This window comes from Dermochelys coriacea, chromosome 26, assembly GCF_009764565.3.
Source record: "Dermochelys coriacea isolate rDerCor1 chromosome 26, rDerCor1.pri.v4, whole genome shotgun sequence".
NCBI classification, from domain to species: Eukaryota; Metazoa; Chordata; order Testudines; family Dermochelyidae; genus Dermochelys; species Dermochelys coriacea.
The window spans coordinates 5,640,424-5,658,762 of NC_050093.1; the positions used below are offsets into that span (position 1 = coordinate 5,640,424).

The 18,339-nt window shown below is 53.3% G+C and overlaps 1 protein-coding gene across 1 annotated transcript; it reads right to left on the bottom strand.

The window, feature by feature from the left end:
- Positions 1-3,396: 3,396 nt before the first annotated feature.
- Positions 3,397-17,057, bottom strand: REEP4 (receptor accessory protein 4). Its single transcript, XM_038384954.2, has 8 exons — positions 16,344-17,057; positions 10,743-10,815; positions 9,965-10,041; positions 9,124-9,244; positions 7,974-8,087; positions 6,843-6,975; positions 5,190-5,374; positions 3,397-4,888 (listed from the first exon to the last, which is right to left on the bottom strand). The coding sequence occupies exons 1-8, from the start codon at positions 16,373-16,375 to the stop codon at positions 4,823-4,825; spliced, it is 801 nt and encodes a 266-aa protein (XP_038240882.1). The 5' UTR covers positions 16,376-17,057; the 3' UTR covers positions 3,397-4,822.
- Positions 17,058-18,339: the final 1,282 nt, after the last annotated feature.

Consider the following 18,339-nt stretch of genomic DNA (forward strand, 5'->3'; position numbering starts at 1 on the left):
AAGTCCCCAGGAGCCCCACCCAACCTCAGGACTGCTTTGTGTTACCCAGAAACCCTGGGGTCCTGTCCAGCCCCACATGCAGTGTCCCACAATCCCTACCATACCCGGCCTCAGCTCCACCTTGTAGGTGACCCGGAAGCACTCACACACTGATTGCGTTTCCTACGGCCCCAGTCACGCCCACTGGTCCAGGATGGGCAGAGAGGCCCTGGGGCAGCTCCAGGACTTGCCCGTGGGGTAAGGAGATGGCCCCCACCCAGACCTCTGTACAGGGCCCAACAAACCCTTGTACTTACCAAACCCTCCCTGGCAGCATTTCCAGCAGCACCCACCATGCCAAGCCCCAGGTAGAGGCTTAGCCATTGCTAGGCATGCCCAGCCTCCCCTAGCCAGGCATCGCCCCAGGTCCACACAGCCAAGAGCTGCAGGGGGAAGCTGGCCACCATAACCCTGACCTCTCCATCTACAGCCAGCTTGGAATGAGGTCACGGCCCAAGGCAGCTAGGCTGCAAGGCTCCCTGCTCCTCCTCCAAGCCTTCCCTTTCCCCCAGCTGGCCTTCAAACATGCAAAGCAGCTCTTTGCAGAGACAGGCCAGCTGGCGGCACTGCAAGGAGACTGCTACTGCCACACCGTGGGATCTCACACCTACTGCAGCAAGAGGCGCTCTTCCTCCTTGACCTCCAGATCAGATTCCTCTGGGGTGCAACTCTCCAAGGGGTCTTTGCAGGCATTTGGAAAAGTTAAATGTGTGTTTATGTCCCAGAGATGAGTAAGGACAAGGCAGAGCCGGCCCTTACCTTGTGCTCCAGCTGCACATTTAACTTTTCAACCACCTCCTGCCACTCCTGGGCAAAGCAACTTCTGCCCAGCCAGGACTGGTATCACACAGCACAGCCCAGTTGCTACCTTGATACACTCCAGGATCTGAAACCCTCCTGTGCCTGGAAGCCAGGCTCAGACTCAGCATCACCAAATGCCATCAGTGCTGAGGAGCCCAAATGCATCTCCCCAGTGATGCTCCTCCATCCCCCGGCATGGCTCCTGGCAGGGGCAAAGGTGAACAGCCCGCCATCCCCCACCCGCCTCAGTGCAGAGCAGCGGTTCTGAGGCTGCACCTAGAGCATCTGATTTGCTGTACTCAAACCAAAAGTCACACATGACAGCTGAACGCCCTTTCCTCTCCTCCCTGTGCAGGCCCTAGCAGCTGCCGAGACTAGGTCCTCAGCCCGGGGCTGCTCCCACCCTTGCCCCTATCCATGGTCTGCCACAGGTTTAGGAACAAGAAAGCTCACAACCTCAGGCTCCTGTGTGGCACAGGAAGGAGATTCGCCAGCCCTGATCAACCCTGTGCTCCATTCAGCCCAGTCCTGCCTGTGACCTTCAAGAGAAGGTACAAGAAACCCTCTGTGGGACAATTATAAAATCAACTGCCCAGAAAGTGACTCCGGTCAAGAAGAAAGTCAGTGATCAGCTTGTGCCCTGAAGCAGGAAAGTTTTTATTCTTCCTATTTCTGTAACCTGTCTACCATAGCTGAGGGCATTCTCATTGATTACATAAGTGTCCAATCTTCTGACAGCTAAGACGGCCTGAAGCAATATAGCTTGGGGCTGTGAGTTCCACATGCTAATTGTGCAAAAAACAAAAAACTAAAAAAAAAAAAAGTCTTATCAGTTTTAAATGCGTTACCTTTCATTTTTATTAAATTTCCCCTTCATCTTATGAGAGAATGAAAGAGGAACAGCTGATCTACCTTCCCCATTTCATTCATTATCTTACATACCTCTAGCCACCCAGTCCCTCTCATTGTATGCTCTCTAAAGGAAACAGTCCTGGTCTTTCCATTCTTTCTCCATTTTTCTAGGGTGTTGCAAGTTTATTTTGTGCGCACACCCCCAATTCCTGCGGTGTCCTTTTAGAGGCAGACAGGACTAGTCCAGCTGAGGGTGTACCGTTACTGAAAATATCTCATGATATGAGGTATTATTTTCTAGGCTATTCCTCATGCAGCCTAGCATTTTGGTTGCCTTCCAGCCATTGCTGCATTCTGCACTAGAGTTTTCATTGCGCGGTTCACAGTGACACAGGAAGCAAGCAGGCAGAGTTCATTTAGAACCTAACAAAGTTATTCCCTCCAATGTTTACAATTTAATCCAGCAGCAGGCTGCCCATTCACTAACTTGGGGGGAGGGGCTCTAGAGTTCCCTACTCTTGATTCGCCTAAATAATTGTCATTTGCACATTTTGCCACCTCCTGGCTCATCCTCTTTTCCAGATCACCATTAGTACTTGTTTTATAGTAGCACCTAAGAGCCCCAGTCACAAACCAGGGCTCCCCATGCGCTAGGCACTGTACAAACAGAACAAAGATAGTTCTCATCCAAAAGATCTTACTCATGCTTTAGACACCAGTGCTAGAGAGGAACACTCTGCCCCCCCGTTGCCTTTATTATACTAACAATTAAGCATTTCTGCCTACTCTCTTTTCTGTCATTAGCCACTTTCTCGGATACAACAGTACTTCACCTCTCAACTCCAGGACTACTTCGGTTCCTTAGCCAGCTCTTTTGAAGGACTTTGCCTAAGGCCCTTTGGAAGTCCAAAGAAGCAATTTCAGCTGGTACTCCTACACCCACTATTCTGTGGACATTTTATAAAGAGTACCTGTAGCACATTTTCCTATCTAAAAGCTGTGCTGGTTTGTAGCTATCACATCCATCTAGGAGTTTTATAGTCATCTCATCCCAGCTGCAGTAAGGATCACCAGCGTAATTACCAGCATTGGCCTCAACAACTCTTTGAAGATAACTACAACAATTGCTGGCCCTGGGGTACAGCTGGTTCTATCCCAAGGACAAGGCACTGTTCTGAGATTCATCTCAGCTTGAACAGGAGCATTTGCTGCCCTACGTACAGTTTTCCACCCACCCTGCCTTTGCCCATGACGGTGGATTTGCTTGGATGACTTTTTAGACTAACATTTCATTCCCCAGCATAGCACCCTGTCTAAACAGCCAGCAGCATTTCAATCCCATGCAGGGTGCTCACTTGTGATTAGAAAGGGGGAGTGGGATGCCCACTCCTTGTACGGCTTTATCATGGGGAAACTGAGTCACCAAAAAAAAAATCTATAAAGGGAATACCCACCTTATGGAGTCGGGAGAAAGCAAGCGTCTCCAAAGCATTTCAGACCCTCTACTAGAAACCATATGGGAAGAGTACAGCTGCATTAAAAATACTTCACTCTGGAGTCCCCCTGTCCTGGGTGCTGTACAGACACAGAGGCTGGGGTTGCTAATGGACCCCAACTCCAAGACCCTAAGCCTGCAGACCACACTGCTGTGCTTTGTTCTTGAGAGGGGACAATTTTTGACTCAAAAGAAACTCCCAGACCAGCTCATTTCACAAGTTCATGTATTTAAATATACAAAAGCTCTATACATGACGGTCTAACATAAAAGTCAGCTGAGGGTAAAGGACACAGAAGTGGGGCTACTGAGAAATCAGTCAGTCTGTTTTCAAGTAACAAGGATTTGAGGCAAGGCTGTGGAGGGTCTGATCCTTGAGGTGCAGCCAGGAGAGACGGGGGTGGCTACAGAAATCCATGGGGGGCAGAGAGATAACCGGCTCCCAGTGCTGTGTTCTGGGTCTAAAGCGCATGGATTTTTGGCACTTGAAGTCTTTAGTTTTGTGTAACTTAGAAGAGGAAGTTCTCACCGCATCACACCTCTGCCTTTCGATACGGCTGGGATGTTTAGAAGATGTCACCAAGTAACTAAGGGAGGCTCTGGGCTGCTGTGTACGTTCCATTCAGAGGTGGATCATTTGATCCAAGACACAGATCTCTGGAGAGCTGACCGCTCACAGAAGCGCACAGCTTGGCTTAAAGCATCAGTCATTTCAGCCACAAACGTGCTGTGGTGGACCCCCGAGAATAGAGGGACCGGAGAGGGTCACTCAGATTCCATAACGCAACTGCTAGTTACTCTACAAATAAATATTCCCCCAAACCTGTCCATTAGAGACTGAAGAGCAGGAGGATGTAACGCCCAGGACACAGCGCGCCTGTGACCCTCCTGGGCATGGTCCAGGCTGCTACTCACCACAGCTCCTGACCCACAAGCAGGAGAGAAAGCAGTTCATCGCACCCACCCGGGGCGCTCAGGCACACCGGGCAATGCAGAGCATTACCGAACTGAGCAGTGGCGGACAGCAGAGAAACCTGAGTGAAACAAGAGCCGTCGCCCTATGGGAACAGTGGCAGGGATGTAAGACACACCCAGGGCAGGCACAACTGCATGGGTCAGAGGGTGGATGGGGTTGGAGGCACTGGAGCTGACCTGCAGCAGATCGGTGTAGGCACAGGGGGGAGGGGGCAGCTTTCCCCTTGGGACAGTCACAGGGCACATGCAGTAGCTTCATGGTCTAAAGTGCTGCTAACCCAGCCGCGGAGGAGCCAGGCTGGGGCCCAATAGAACAGCAGGGGGGTTGAGACAGAAGCCCACGCGCACACAGTGCAGCAGGCCTGGTGCTGGGCTATTTACACCCAGGGGAGCATTGTGTGTAGAGGCAGCTCCTGGGGCAGAGAGAGCAGCAGGGTGTCGACAGGAAGGTACTGGGACCTCTCGGGGGGGAGAAGGGGGACAAGATATTTACAGTGGGGTGTACAGGGACCCCCAGCCCCATTAGAAACAGCAATCTCCTCTGCCAGGTATGTAGCAGGAAGTGGCACGTGGCCCCACAGAGACAGGTGCCGCCCCTGGTGTGACAGCCAAATCACATCAGGTTAAGACTCCCGGTGAAGCTCAGCTCTTGCGGGTTAACTAACTGTCCTGATCCGGCTGCACTGTCTTCTTCCTCGCCCGGCCCCGCACCATCCTGGAAGAGCCCTGCAAGGGAGGAGAAGCGAGTCAGGCCTCCTTCGCTGCACCTGCCCCACCAACGTTGCTCCGTTAAGCTCCTCTCTCCCAAGGTGGCACCATGTGCGGAGCTGCCCCCCAAGCGGCCAGGGGGGCCTTCAGAAGCCATGATGGTGGAAACAGAGGCTCCCACCTTCCCCCCGCCTGAGGGCACAGCCCTCCCCAGCACTGAAACTTAGGGGCAGACATTGGCACAGCTCCCCAGCCCATGGGTCTCCAGGACAGCAGGGCTGGCGCAGCAAGGCAGGGGACAGCCTGCCTTAATCTTCACCTCTTTGACTTGGGGTCTCTTCTTCACGACACGCAGGCTCTGGCTCCTAGAGAGTGGTTTGGACAGCGCGAAGTCCTGGCTGCGGGGCAGAACCTTGGGCGAGATCTGAGAGTCCGACCAGCACTCCTCTTCCTCCGTGTCGCTCTCGCGCCCAGGCTGCCGGCCAGCCGAGGCAGTTCTGTAACCTTGGGGGGGGAGGGGGGGGGTTGAGAGAGAAAAGAGAAAGCCCAGTGCTGGATCAGTGCATGGCACAGGGGTGGGAGTGGATTCCTGTTGTGGCCCTTGGCACATGCCCATCTCTTTATAAGCCAAGTGCCACGCTGGCAAGAGGTAGAGGGTTCAAAGCCTGCCCTCCTTTCGCAATGTTCTCTAGCCACAGCTGCTAATTATCAGAGGCTGCTTCTGAACCAGGCTCGCTCCAAGTCCCTCTGCCTGCCATGAGCACAGATGTGTAATTGGGGCTTTGGGAAGCCAAAGCCAAGGAGACAGGCAGAGAGCTCTGGTTGCTTTGCTGAGCACTGGGCAGGAGGAGCCTTTCAGAGAGATTCCCCCTTTCCTCCCCTCAACCTTCAGTTTGTGCCAATGTGATGTTGTTAAGAGCTGAAGTTATCCAGCATGTCTCATCCCTAGATCTCAAAGCACTTTACAAAAGGAGGACATTACCATTATCCCCATTTTACAGATGGGAAACAAAGGCACAGAGGTGCAGTGAATTGCCCCAGGTCAACAGCAGGCCAGCAGAACCCAAGTCTCCGGGGGTCCCAGTGCAGTGCTTTATCCACTAGGCCACGCTGCCTTCCAGCAATGAGGCAATGGCATTGCAATCAGGGCAATGCTATCTCCCTTATAGGCTTCAGGTTTTGCTCTTCTCTAGCACCTTCCCGCAGAGCGCCACCGAGTGCTTTACCGACACCAGTTAACCTGGCGAGCCAGGCTCCAGGTGGGGAAACTGAGGCTGGCAGACACCAGGAGCGACTCACCCAGCACCGCCATGCCAGGAATAAAACCCAGTTTTCCCAGCTCAGCCCCAGGCCTTGCCCGGAGCCATCTGCCCTTCCTCTGCCCACCGGCCCTGCAGAGCTGCGCCCACGCCCCATACATGCAGCAAGCACATTCTGCACTGGAGCTGGTATGCCCCCTTCCAGCCAGCCACACCATTCTGACCAGCTCTCAAATCCCACTCAGCCCAAATCCTGTACCCAGGGTCCATCTCCCACAAGGCTTTCTAAGTCGCACCTTCCCTCTCTCCAGTTCAGGAGATTCTGGAGGCCAGCCTGGGCCCCAGCATTAACAGCGTTACTGCAGGAGGGGAGTTTGGCCACAAACCCATCCTGCCTCCTCCTCCAAGTATGGAGCAGCTCCCCTCCTGCCCAGATATGCTGCCCCTCCTCTCGCCAGCCTGACTCCTCTCTGCCCCTTTGGAGGTGAAGCCTCAGACAGGGCTTGGGCCAAGTTCCTCAGGAGAGTCCTGGCCCCATCCCCATCTCTCAGGGGCCAGGGAAGTCTCCCCAGCCCAGCCCCGGATCCGAAGGAGCAAGCCAGTACCCAGTAGGTTCCAGAGAGAACTAAAATGCACTTCTGTTAGAGCTTATACAAACCCTAGATCCCCAGGTCTTAGTCCCCTCCCTTCCCCGCCACGCTCTCGCTCCTCACCTATCGGCCGTCGCCTCAACTCCTGCTCCTCCAGGTACAAGGGGTCTTCGTAGTGCACGGGGGCGTCATCAGGGATGGCGCGCAGGTCCTGCATGCTGAAGCTGCGCAGACGCCCGGCCAGGGCTCCCTGGCTCTGCCAAGCAAACAGGATGGGGGAGATGGTGAGAGACCAGGTCAGAGACACCTGGCGCCAAAGACACACACCGGGCTGCAGCGGCAGCACAGAGCACCTAGATCAGCTGCCGCAACTCAACACCCATGTGAAGAGGGGCAAAGGGTTAGTCACACTGTGGCCAGGCCACTCCTGCAGAGAATGGAGCCTCGAGGGAAGCTTCACGCAAAGTACTGCCCTGTGGGGGCTAACAGCTAGGAAAGTGCATAACCCCAGTGGGTTGATGTGTGGGGGTGGTTCACCCTGCTGAATAGGGGTCAGGTTGGCATTTACCATGTAAATCACAGGCACTTAAGTGACACGTCTCACCTAGAGATCTCAAAATGCTTTACCAGGTGGGTGCCCGCTGGGTAGATAGGGACCTGGGCACAGAAGAGAGGGGACTTGCAGCAAGTCAGGAACAGAACCCAGGCCTGGGTGCTAGCCCCTTGGCAGTACAGCTTGTTTTGAAACACTCGACTCCTGGGCAGCCAAGCCTGATCATTTCTTCTGATTTTTCCGCTTGGTAGGAGGCATCTAAGCAGGATGTTACTTGCCTCCGACACTGGGGTGGGGAAGGTTATGGTAGAGCACAGTGTAATCCAGCTTAATAAGCACCTGGGTAAACAGGAAAAACAGGCAGAGCTGCATCTGTGTGACAGGTGCAGAGAAGGGGTGGCACACTGGTCCAAGGAGAGCGGCAGCATTACCTCTGGAGGGACAGGAGCAGCGAGTTTCTGGCTAGACTGTGGGATTAAAGCTAACCTCAAAGCCACAGTGAGCTAACAGTAACCCGGGTATGCATCTGGAATGCTAGGGCTGTGAGCTGCCAGGATGTGTGGGTGCCACAGAGCAGCCCTAAGCACCTGGTCCACACCCTGGCACAGTCTCTCCCACTGGCATCTGCCAGCTCTGCTGGTTTCTACTAGAAGGTTCCACGGCCACAAAAGCCTCCCAAATCACCCAGGAAGATCAGGTACCTTGGCCGCAGCTTGGACGGCAGCTGTGGCTGCGATGTTGAGGCTCTTCTTGCCGAAGTTCACCATGGTCTCGTAGCCGCGCTCCTTGGCCTGGGTGATGTACAGGTCAATTTCCTGCAGAGACATGTCATAATGAGCACTGCCAGCCAGGCCCAGCCCAGAGTCCCCCCTTGGGAAGGAAGAGGAGGAATCAACCTGCTCCAAGACACAAGGGCACCAGGAACCCCACACAGCTGTGCCAGCGGAGAGGCCTGAGCCAATGCCCGCCTGGCCTTGGGAGCTCTGTACCCGTTAAACTCAACTGCAGATCTACCCTGTTCCAGCCGGGGTCTCACCTCGCCAACCTACTCTGGGCATTACTTTGTTGGGGAGGAGTTACTGATCAACAGACCGAGCTATGAGCCCCGCGCAGTCATGTCTTCCGTTCATGCGGAGCTGGCTCCTTCCGAAGCGGCGACAGAGATACAGAGTCCATGCAACTATACCCCTACACCGAGAACCCTGCAGGAATCCTGCACACAGCCCTGTGCCTGCTTTCCCACCCACCCCCCTCGCTAGGGCTGGGGAGTTCAGGGTTAACGCAATGGCTTTAAAGCCTCCTGGGAAGTTGAATAAAAGCCCCCCCACCAAGGAACCGACCTTTAAATGGATTTAAAGGGGGGTCAGAAGGTCGGGCAGAGGAGCATTGGCAGAGCTATGTGTGGGAAGACCAGGACTGGAACAACAGGCAGTGCTACTGAGAGATTTTAGATAAAGACCAGATGACTTTTTATATTAAAAAAAAAAAAAAAAAAAAAAGTTCTAGCTCAACCACAAGGTATGTGCTGGATGCAGGAAGTCCTGTGGGAGGTTCATTGGCCTCTACTATGCAGGAAGTCAGAGTAGATGGCCAGAATGACCGCTGCTGGCTTTTAAAAACAAAACTCTCTGACTTGGCGGGGGCTCTGAATTGTAATAGCGAGGGAGACGCAGGTCAGGATTGAGGAGTGTTGGGAGAACAGGGTGCAGAAAGGCTGCGCAGCCTGCCTCCATTCTGATCAGCATGGCTGGCCAGCCCCTCACTTTAAGTGCTTACAATGCAGCTACCCTAGGGAGGGACAGCAGCTTTGCTGATCCCCAGAAGCGAGGCGAGAGCGTGGAGACCCATTACCTTCTCTCTGCGGGACAGCATGGGGTGCACAAACTTCCGGTAGAGCAGGCTGGCTCCCTTGGTGTAGGGGGAAAGCAGCCACACAACAAATGCCATCTTGATCTCATAGTAGAAAGGAAACCTGCCAGATTGAGAATGCAGCAGTGAGGGGGTTCCCGGGGCCCCCAGAGCCCAACACCTCATACCTCTGCCCTTCACCCTCATGGCGAGATGGCTCAATGCAGAGCCACTGCACAGCTGCAACCCCCATTGCTCCTGTCCACCAAGAGGGGGAGTGGGGAATTTCAGGGAGCTTTCTGCTTCTGGACTGAAAGGATAACTGCTCCCCACCCCCAGTCTGCAATCAGGCCCAGCGAGTCCCCCCCCCCCACTGGGCATCAGATGGAGTGGGTGTGAAGGAAGAGGGTCAATCAATTCCACCCTTGCTAAAGGAGGACAGACAGGGGCTCGGCAGCCCACAAGGTGGTGGCAAACATGCAGGAGACCCAAATGGACGGACGGACAACTGGGATGGCATGGAGGAGGCCATCCCTTCCCTTCCCCTGGGCATGGGGCACTGGATCAGAGGGCACATGCAGACCTTGTGAGGCCATGTCCCAGGACAGCATCTAGGATATGGGGGGGCAGAGAAGCAGCTGTGAGTAAGAGACAAGCCATAAACCCAGCCCACCTCTCTACAGCGGATAGCTAGGCTCACGCATGCTTCAAGCGACATCACTCTGAAGCATCAGTCGCTTGAATATGATATGGCCCTGCAGTGAGCTCTGTGCAGTCCAGAGGGCCTCCTGCAGGGAAGCCACCCGTGCCCACCAGGAGAGGGCCCTCCAGGCTGGTGCCTTACCAGGAAATGAACATATCCGTGAGGGTCTCCATAGCCATGAAGAGTGCAAACACAATCCAGTACATCATCCAGCGGACCTGCAGGGATAGAGGGAGCAGGTTATCCAGCATGGACCGTGACAGCCTTCCCCGTGCACATATCCACGCCAGCCTGCAGGGCTCAGAGCCAGCCGAGGAGGAGAGGGACAGGCTGCCACCCAAGCCCTGGGGTAGCCCTACCTACCCTTCACAAAGGGGGTAGGGCCCTTTGCCTGCTATTAGCTCTCGGATCCAAGCCCCCAGACACATTTCCCCACCCTTGCAGTGGTCAGAGGGCCACTCCGCTGCTGGAGGCGGCACGGCTTTTACGGCAGAATCATATATGAGCCCTTGAGTTTAGGACCATGGGCATTTAATTCCTTTGGGAAGAACATGCCCATTGCTTTACAAACACGAGTTCATCCTCACCGCCCCACAGGGTCAGCTCAGGTCACTGTCCCCACAGCAGAGGTGGGAGACAGGCACATAGAGTGGGGATCAGAGCCCAGGCGCTCAGCATCTCCACACGCAACCCTGCTCCCAGCAAACCAACCGTGCACGCCCACCACTGCCCTCCTGTGCCCAGCCTCAGGCAGGTGGGCAAATCAGCCCTGCTGCTTCCACATCTGGCTCAACGCCCCCCAGGTAACCTGCCTCCCTGGTCTCTTCCCTAGCATCACCTCCCCACCAGCTCCCCTATGCCTGGAGACAATAGCTCACAGAGGTCTCCCCAGTGCAGACTCCCCCCTCTTCATACTCACGTATTCCCGGATGTTCTTGGTTTTCACGGCTTTGTAGGAGGCATAGGCCGGATAGAGCATCCCGAACACCAGCCTGTAACACAGAGAGGGTGTGAGAAAGGCCGGCCACCACACATACAGCAGGGCCAGCAGAGAGAAGCAGCATTGCCTGGCTCTGCTCCGCAGCTTTGACTTCATGGCCTCCAGCACCATGCTGCCCCAGTGCCTCTGCCCAGGGAAAGTTCGCTCCTCTCCCTCTGGAGTGGCAATGAGAGGAGACAGGGAGGCAGCCGACTGGCAGCAAGAGAGATGAAGGGGGAAGAACTCGGTGGTGGTACTGGTAGAGAAGGTTGAGCCTGTATCCAGGCCAGCTCCCTGTGACACTCTCACAGTGCCTGAACCCCGTGACAGATACCAGCCGAGGGGGTAATTAGCCAGAGCGGCACAACCATCGCAGGGTTACACCCACTTCCCAGCGGGGAACAGCTATTAGCACTGACAGGTCAGGATACTCCACATCCTGCCCACGCTCACCTGGCCCACGTGCACCAGCCCTCCCCAGTCACCCCATTTCACAGATACGTCACGGCAGTGGTGTCAAAGCACCAAGCAGACAGGAGAGCTAAGGTAAATCCAGCGTGTCAAGCAACTGCCCTGACCAGGGCTGCAATGTGTTCAGGATTTAAGCCCTGTTCCGAGCTGCTGGCAGGTTGTTCTGTAGCATGGTGCTACCTCTGCCACCCTTCTTCCTGGGTCATGTCCTGCCCCCCTCCAAGCACCCTTTAACAGGGAGTCTGATTTCAGGTCTTATTTCCCTGACATGCTCTAGAGTTTGGAGGCTGGAGCAGGAAGTGTCTCAGTCTCATTCATTGTCATCCCTCTGGACTGCATTCTCCTCCCTGCTACCAGTCTAACTGACGGCACCTGTGAGCACACACCTGGAGCATGGCTAGTTAACCTGCCTGGGGCTGCCACACCGGCCCCTGGTTACACAAGCCAAGCCAGTCCAACAGGCTGTTGCTAAATCACAGGATGGCATCAGGCTGCACTTCCTCACCGGAACTGGTTAACAACAGGTTCCAACACACTGGGGAGGATGGGGGACAGTACACACTGCTAGAGCTAGCCCATGGGGCAGGGCATGGCCCCTGGGGAACCTGGCCCTGCAGAGGGCACTCAGCCTTCCAGGCTGCATGCTGCCAGAAGTGCTGAAGTGGAGAGGGACATGAGGGAGCAGGGCACAGGGAAAGATGGGGAGCAGGGAGATGGAGGGCTCCCATAATGCAGCAGCAGCGAGCAATGGTAGAGTCTGAGCAGGGCTGCAGAGTCATGTGGGCAGCATGAATCAGCCTGAGAGAACAGCACCAGCCAGCCCCCTCCAGCAGGAGCAGCACTTCTCCCAGTTATTCCCGCATGTCTCATTCAGATGAAATTTATTTTAAAAACACACAGAAGATGTCATCCCGAACCCAGCCCCCGCTGCATCGCATTCCTGGCACCACCAACCAAACCGCCTGCACTCTCTTCCGAGTGAACCCGAAGGCCAGAGATTCCCCCATACAATCAGCAGGCACCTCTCTGAGTCCAGGCTGAGAGGCAGCTGCATGGGTACCCCCATCCCACCTGTGCAGACCACCACAGCTCCTTTTGGGGAATTCCACGGGCATGTCTGGCCTCAGCTGCTTCACTCAGATGGCGCTGGAACTGCAGGGTGGGGTGGCTGAACTTAGCCTGACTCTTCTCTCAGGAGAGCCAGAGAGAGGAACTGAAGGGCTGGAAGGTGGGTTCCCATGGGGCTCCGAAGATTTAAAGTGCCACAAACGCGGATTGTTGGGCTGCGTCAGGGTGACTGGGATTCCAGGTGTAATGGGCTATGGGGAGTCTGGTCTGCAGTACACTGCCAATACTGCCTTATTGGGCAGGTATCAGCCATTCATCTCTAGATCTCCCAGTACTTTAACAAACCAGGTTGGTAACATTGACCCCGCCCCCCAATTTTATAGATGCGGAAACTGAGGCACGGGGAGGTGAAGCGATTTGCCCAAGGTCATCCAGCAGGCCAGTGGCAGAGCTGAGAACAGAGCCCAAGCCTCCCAAGTCGTAGTCCAAAGCTCTGTCCGCTAGCATAAGGGCATATGAGCCTCAGCCCAAACCAATTTGAACGCACCCCATTTTGCTAGTCCAGCCAGAATGCACTGGCTTCTCCATGCCAACCCACCAGGATGGATATGCTTAGCTCTGAAAGCTCGGCTACCAGCCTCTTCTACCTCCCAGCCAGAGAGAGCCCCTTGCCTACACTGCCCAGGTAACCAAATATAAATACAGGCCATACCCCAGCTTTGCTCTCCTACACTGGCCCCACACAACCACGTTTGAGAACCTGGCTTTAGCCCTGGTGGAAGTGGAGGCCAGGAAGCGGCCCATGCTGGCAAGAAAAAACATATTACACAGGTCGGCCACAGCCCTACTTAAACACGTTTACTCCTGCAGCCTATCTAGAGCTGCAGACCAGCCAGTCCATGCATGCCTGTGCTCTTTAAAAAACACACCACATCACCTATGGCAGAGAGACGGGGGAGGCCACAGTAAAACCCCGTTTTGGGAAGCTCTTCAGGGCAGTGACACGCTCTCCTCTATCCCCACCTGCCCTGAACATTGTGTTCTGCAAACACTATGGCCTCCCTCACCTTAAAGGGCAAACTCAGAGCTCCCGGGCCCTCTGTTGCCCATCCTTGCAGGGTCCCAGCCCACATGCCCGGGTTATACATTAACACGCAACCGTCACAAGGCTGTGAGCAGGAGAGCAAAACCAGGTCACTTGGTAGTAGCCAAGTGGCTTCCCGCACCGCTCAGGAAACTGCAGCTCCATGCCCCGGGTCTTGGTGGAGCCCAGGCCACTCTAAACACAAGGCAGCCTCCTCTATATGCCCAAGAACTGATGCACCACTTGCTGCAGGGGTGCACAAGTTCTTCCCAGGGTCACTATTACTGTCTCCCAGGGTGGATAAAAATCAATGATTTAAAAAAATTAATTAAAAAAACATTTTTTTTAATTTAAAATCTGATTTTTTGATAAAATGCGTTTTGAGGAAAACACCTATCTAAAGATAAAGATACATTATAGTTCAAAGATATCTCATCATGGAATAGGGATTATACACTCTAATTCTATAGTACAAGACAAGATATTCACGTAATGTTTAAGAAAAGTTTTGTAAATGAGTTCCAATAGTTCATGGATAAGGGGCCCAATTTTATGGGGTTCCAGGGGCTTCTGTATAGATTAATCTTTCTATCTACCCAATAAGAAAAGGAGTACTTGTGGCACCTTAGAGACTAACCAATTTATTAGAGCATAAGCTTTCGTGAGCTACAGCTCACTTCATCGGATGCATTTGGTGGAAAAAAGACTACCCAATGGGACTCATTGTTCAGTCTAGAAGATACCATCAGAGTTACTTAGTTTTGCAGTTCTCAAACTGTGGATTTGTGTCTCCAGAGAGAACATGCTTGTTAACAGCAAAAATGTTTTAAAATAAATAAATAATATAGAGACGTGAGAAATAACAGATCTCAACCCTATTGTCCCTCTGCAAATTTGTGTACACAGAGTCAATCTCTTACCTCTCTCTAAAAGTGCAAAGTTTCAAAAAGTTCAATGAATAGAAGATTGTTGTGGGAGGAATAGATCTGGACAAGGAGAAGTATTCTGGAGATAAACATGAGAAGTGAGGGACAGGCAGTAGAAACAAAAGTGAACCTTTCAGAGTAGCAGCCGTGTTAGTCTGTATTCGCAAAAAGAAAAGCTTATGCTCAAATAAATTTGTTAGTCTCTAAGGTGCCACAAGTACTCCTTTTCTTTAAAAGTGAACCTGTTTGAGCAGCATATTCCAGAAGTCTTGAGTGAGTGTAGCTTTCATTGATTTGAGATCTACCATACCATTCTCTCACTAGAAGGGTAAACCTATAGTGGCAGCAGGCTGTACGAGAGACCGAGTTTGGGAATATTTTAATGAAGTTCCTCTACCTGTGGTTAAGACAGGCATGTGTGCAAAATGCAAACAGCACAACAAACCAGCAAGGCCTGGTTTTCCGAATGAAACAACATCATGAGACGTGTTCCTTCTCAGGAGAAAGCTGCATTGAAGCTGGTGAAAGGAACATGTCTGAACATGCAAGTTAGTAACAATCAACAAGAATGCACTTTTATGTAGAAATCCATGATTAAATCAAGTCTTCCCGACTAGTGATTTAAATCAATTTGATTTAAATCAAATCTACCCTGCTGTCTCCCACGCAGGGGTTCACAGTCACAGATGTAGCAGCACCAGTGCTTCCCCCCCCCCCACCCCCCCCCAGTACAGCATGTCTCCACTGGGAGTTTGCCCTGGCGGAGCTATATTGGTGGCTAAAATCCCTAGTGCAGACAAAGTTCCAGCTGCATTTTCCATATCCTATCCTAGTGAGTGGCCCAACAGTTTGTGTTTTGGCAGCTCCTCAAGCTTCCCCCCCCCACCTCCGGTTTAATTCTCAGACACACCAGCATGTGGGTGCATCCCTAGCACACTGAAGCCCTAACATGTGGCCTTTGAAGCCCTGAGGGCACATGACCCAGCTTGTGCACTCTGATGCAAGATCACTTACCAGATGGGAAATTAACTGACTTGTCTGGGACATCCTGCCACACACAGACACAAGCACGTAGGGCTTTTGCTAGCCAGGAAGATTACGGGGTAATGCTACATAATGAATGGCTGCTAAAAAACACTCCATTACTAATGAGATTCCTACCAGATTAGCTGGCACATCTGCCCAAATGCCAGGAGCCCCTTATGGGCCCTATGTGGAATGCCACAGCAAGGAAGGATACTTGCCCTTATTTTAGAGAGCAGTGCCTGTCTGAAATAGCCATTACTTTTGGGTAGCTGCTGTCTGACTGGGCTAGGGGAGGGAGACCGGGGCTGGGTAGAGAGGAAAGGTGCCAAGTTGAAGGCAGACTCCACCAACTGGCTCTAACTCCAGGAGCTAAATATTGAACAAGTCAGAACGGACACGACAAACAAAAAGGTTTCAGAGTAGCAGCCGTGTTAGTCTGTATTTGCAAAAAGAAAAGGAGTACTAGTCCACCGGACTCCTCGTCGTTTTTGTGGGTACAGACTAACCCGGCTACCCCTCCGATACTTGTTCTAGGGGAAAAGAAAAAGGAGTACTTGTGGCACCTTAGAGACGAACAAATTTATTAAAGCATCGAATGCATCCGATGAAGTGAGCTGTAGCTCACGAAAGCTTATGCTCTAATAAATTTGTTCGTCTCTAAGGCGCCACAAGTCCTCCTTTTCTTTTTGCGAATGCAGACTAACACGGCTGCTACTCTGAAACCTGTTCTAGGGGAGATGCTGAATGACACGAGCCCCGCCCGGGGAAGTTAAGAGACACCCCCCCCCCCGCCACACACACACACACACACACACACACTCTGTTACCAGTAAATTGGGGGTTTGCTCCCCTAGCTGCGAAAATTCCACCTCCACCCCAAACGCACCAGAAACGCTGCCAGGTTTGGGCAAAGGGCGAACCCACCCGCTCCCCCGGCTCTCAGCCCCAGCTCCGCGCCGTACTCACACGACCACGCGGCAGATGATCCAGGAGACCATGGCGCACCAGCCAGGGGGGCGCAGCGCCGCCGGCGCCTGCGGGGAGCGGAAGGCTGGGTGCGGCGGGGTAGGGGAGAGGGCTCGGCGGCTGGAGCCTGGCAGACGCGGCTCGGCGGGGCTCCGGATGAGCTAATGCCACAGGAACGCCTTGCGCGGGGCCCTGCTCGGCGGGTTTCTCGCGGCTGCCAGCTTCCCTCCCGGGGGCGGCAAGGCAGGGCCTGCCGCTGACTTGCTGCCCCTGGCTAGCTCCGGCATCCCCTGCTCCTTGCCCCGGGCTCTGCCGGCTGCGCACCCTGGGCTGGGCAGAGGATGCTCTGGCTGCTGCCCTGGGGGAGCGGGGCGGGTTTGCAAGCCCCGACTGCTGATCCCTGCGCTGGCCCGAGTGGAGGGGGACGGGTGGGGCGGAGCGTCCAGCTGCCAGGCTCCTTCCTGGTGCGCCCAGGCGGGGTTTGCATCCAGTTGAATGTCGCAGGGCGCAGCCCGGGGCTGAGCCGGGCTGTGCACGCCCAGGAAGCAGGCAAACGGCTGCTCCTTAAAGGGGCCTGGCTCTTAAAAGGGCCAGGGATGGCTCCCCGGGCCGGCAAGGGGCACGTTGCTTCCCGCAGCTGCGGCTGCTCCCCCCCCTTCTGGCCAAAGACCGCCACAGACAGGAAACGCGGGGCACCTCCCGCTGAACTGTTCACGTGGGGGCGAGCGGGGCCCAAGGCTTTTTAAATAAATAAATACATTCAATAAAGTCAATCTAGTAACACAAAAGGTATAAACCACCAGGCCCCGCAGCTGTCCCGTGGAGCAGTCCCAGGTGGCTCGACCTGCTTGCACAGGCATGCAAAGCTCCATCTCACGCAAAAGTCATCAAAACGGATGGACTTCCCAACAGAGGCTGCTTTTGGAAACTTTGGCCTTTTTCTAAATCCAGTCTCATGGGAGGAAAGGGCCACGATCGAACCCTTCGCGACCGAGCAGTGCCAACACAGCCTTCAAAAACCCAGGGTCAGCCTCCACCCCCAAAATCATGAGATTTTAAAACAAGAATACATTTGGGGTTCTCTTTTGTTACCTTCTGGCTTTTGAGCATTAAGGGTGCACTTGGGTCACATTTGCAACCCTTTCCCAGAAACCATAAGGGCTAAAATGTTCAGGTAACCACATGAATCCTGGAGCTGAGGCTTTAAGAAAACAGCAAAAATCATAAGACTAGAATTAAAATCGCCTCCAAGTGACAGAGAATTCACCCCATATAACAACAGATGTAACAACGACCCCAACTCTCTGAGGCCTTGATTCAGCAAAACATTTAAGTAAATGCTTAACAACTGTAACCACATGCTTAAGTCCCAGTGAAGTCAACTAGCTTAAGTGGATGTCATTGGGACTTAAGTGTGTGCTTAAAGCTAAGCCTTGGCTTAAAGGTTTTGCTGAGATTTCAATGCCTTGTGGCTTTAAGGATGGTGTGGGTTGTTGCTAGGCAACAACTGACAATTTTTAAAAAGCAGAGGCACCTTAGTCTAGTAGCCAGAGCAGGGCAGTGAGAATCAGGTAATCCGGGTTGCAATCCCAGTTCTGGCACTTACTCCCCAGGATACCTCATTTCACCTCTTTGTGCCTCAGTTTCCCCACTGATAAAATGCTGTAGCTATTTACCTACCTCCCTGTGTTGTGTGGCTTAATGCATTCATATCTGTGAACTCTTGGGAAGTCCTCGCATGAACAGTGCCAAATAAAGGAACAAAGAGTTATTCATGAATCACTAATCGCTACTATGACAGGTTTCAGAGTAGCAGCCGTGTTAGTATGTATTTGCAAAAAGAAAAGGAGGACTTGTGGCACCTTAGAGACTAACACATTTATTTGAGCATAAGCTTTCGTGAGCTACAGCTCACTTCATCGGATGCATTCGATGAAGTGAGCTGAAGCTCACGAAAGCTTATTCTCAAATTTATTTGTTAGCTTATTCTCAAATA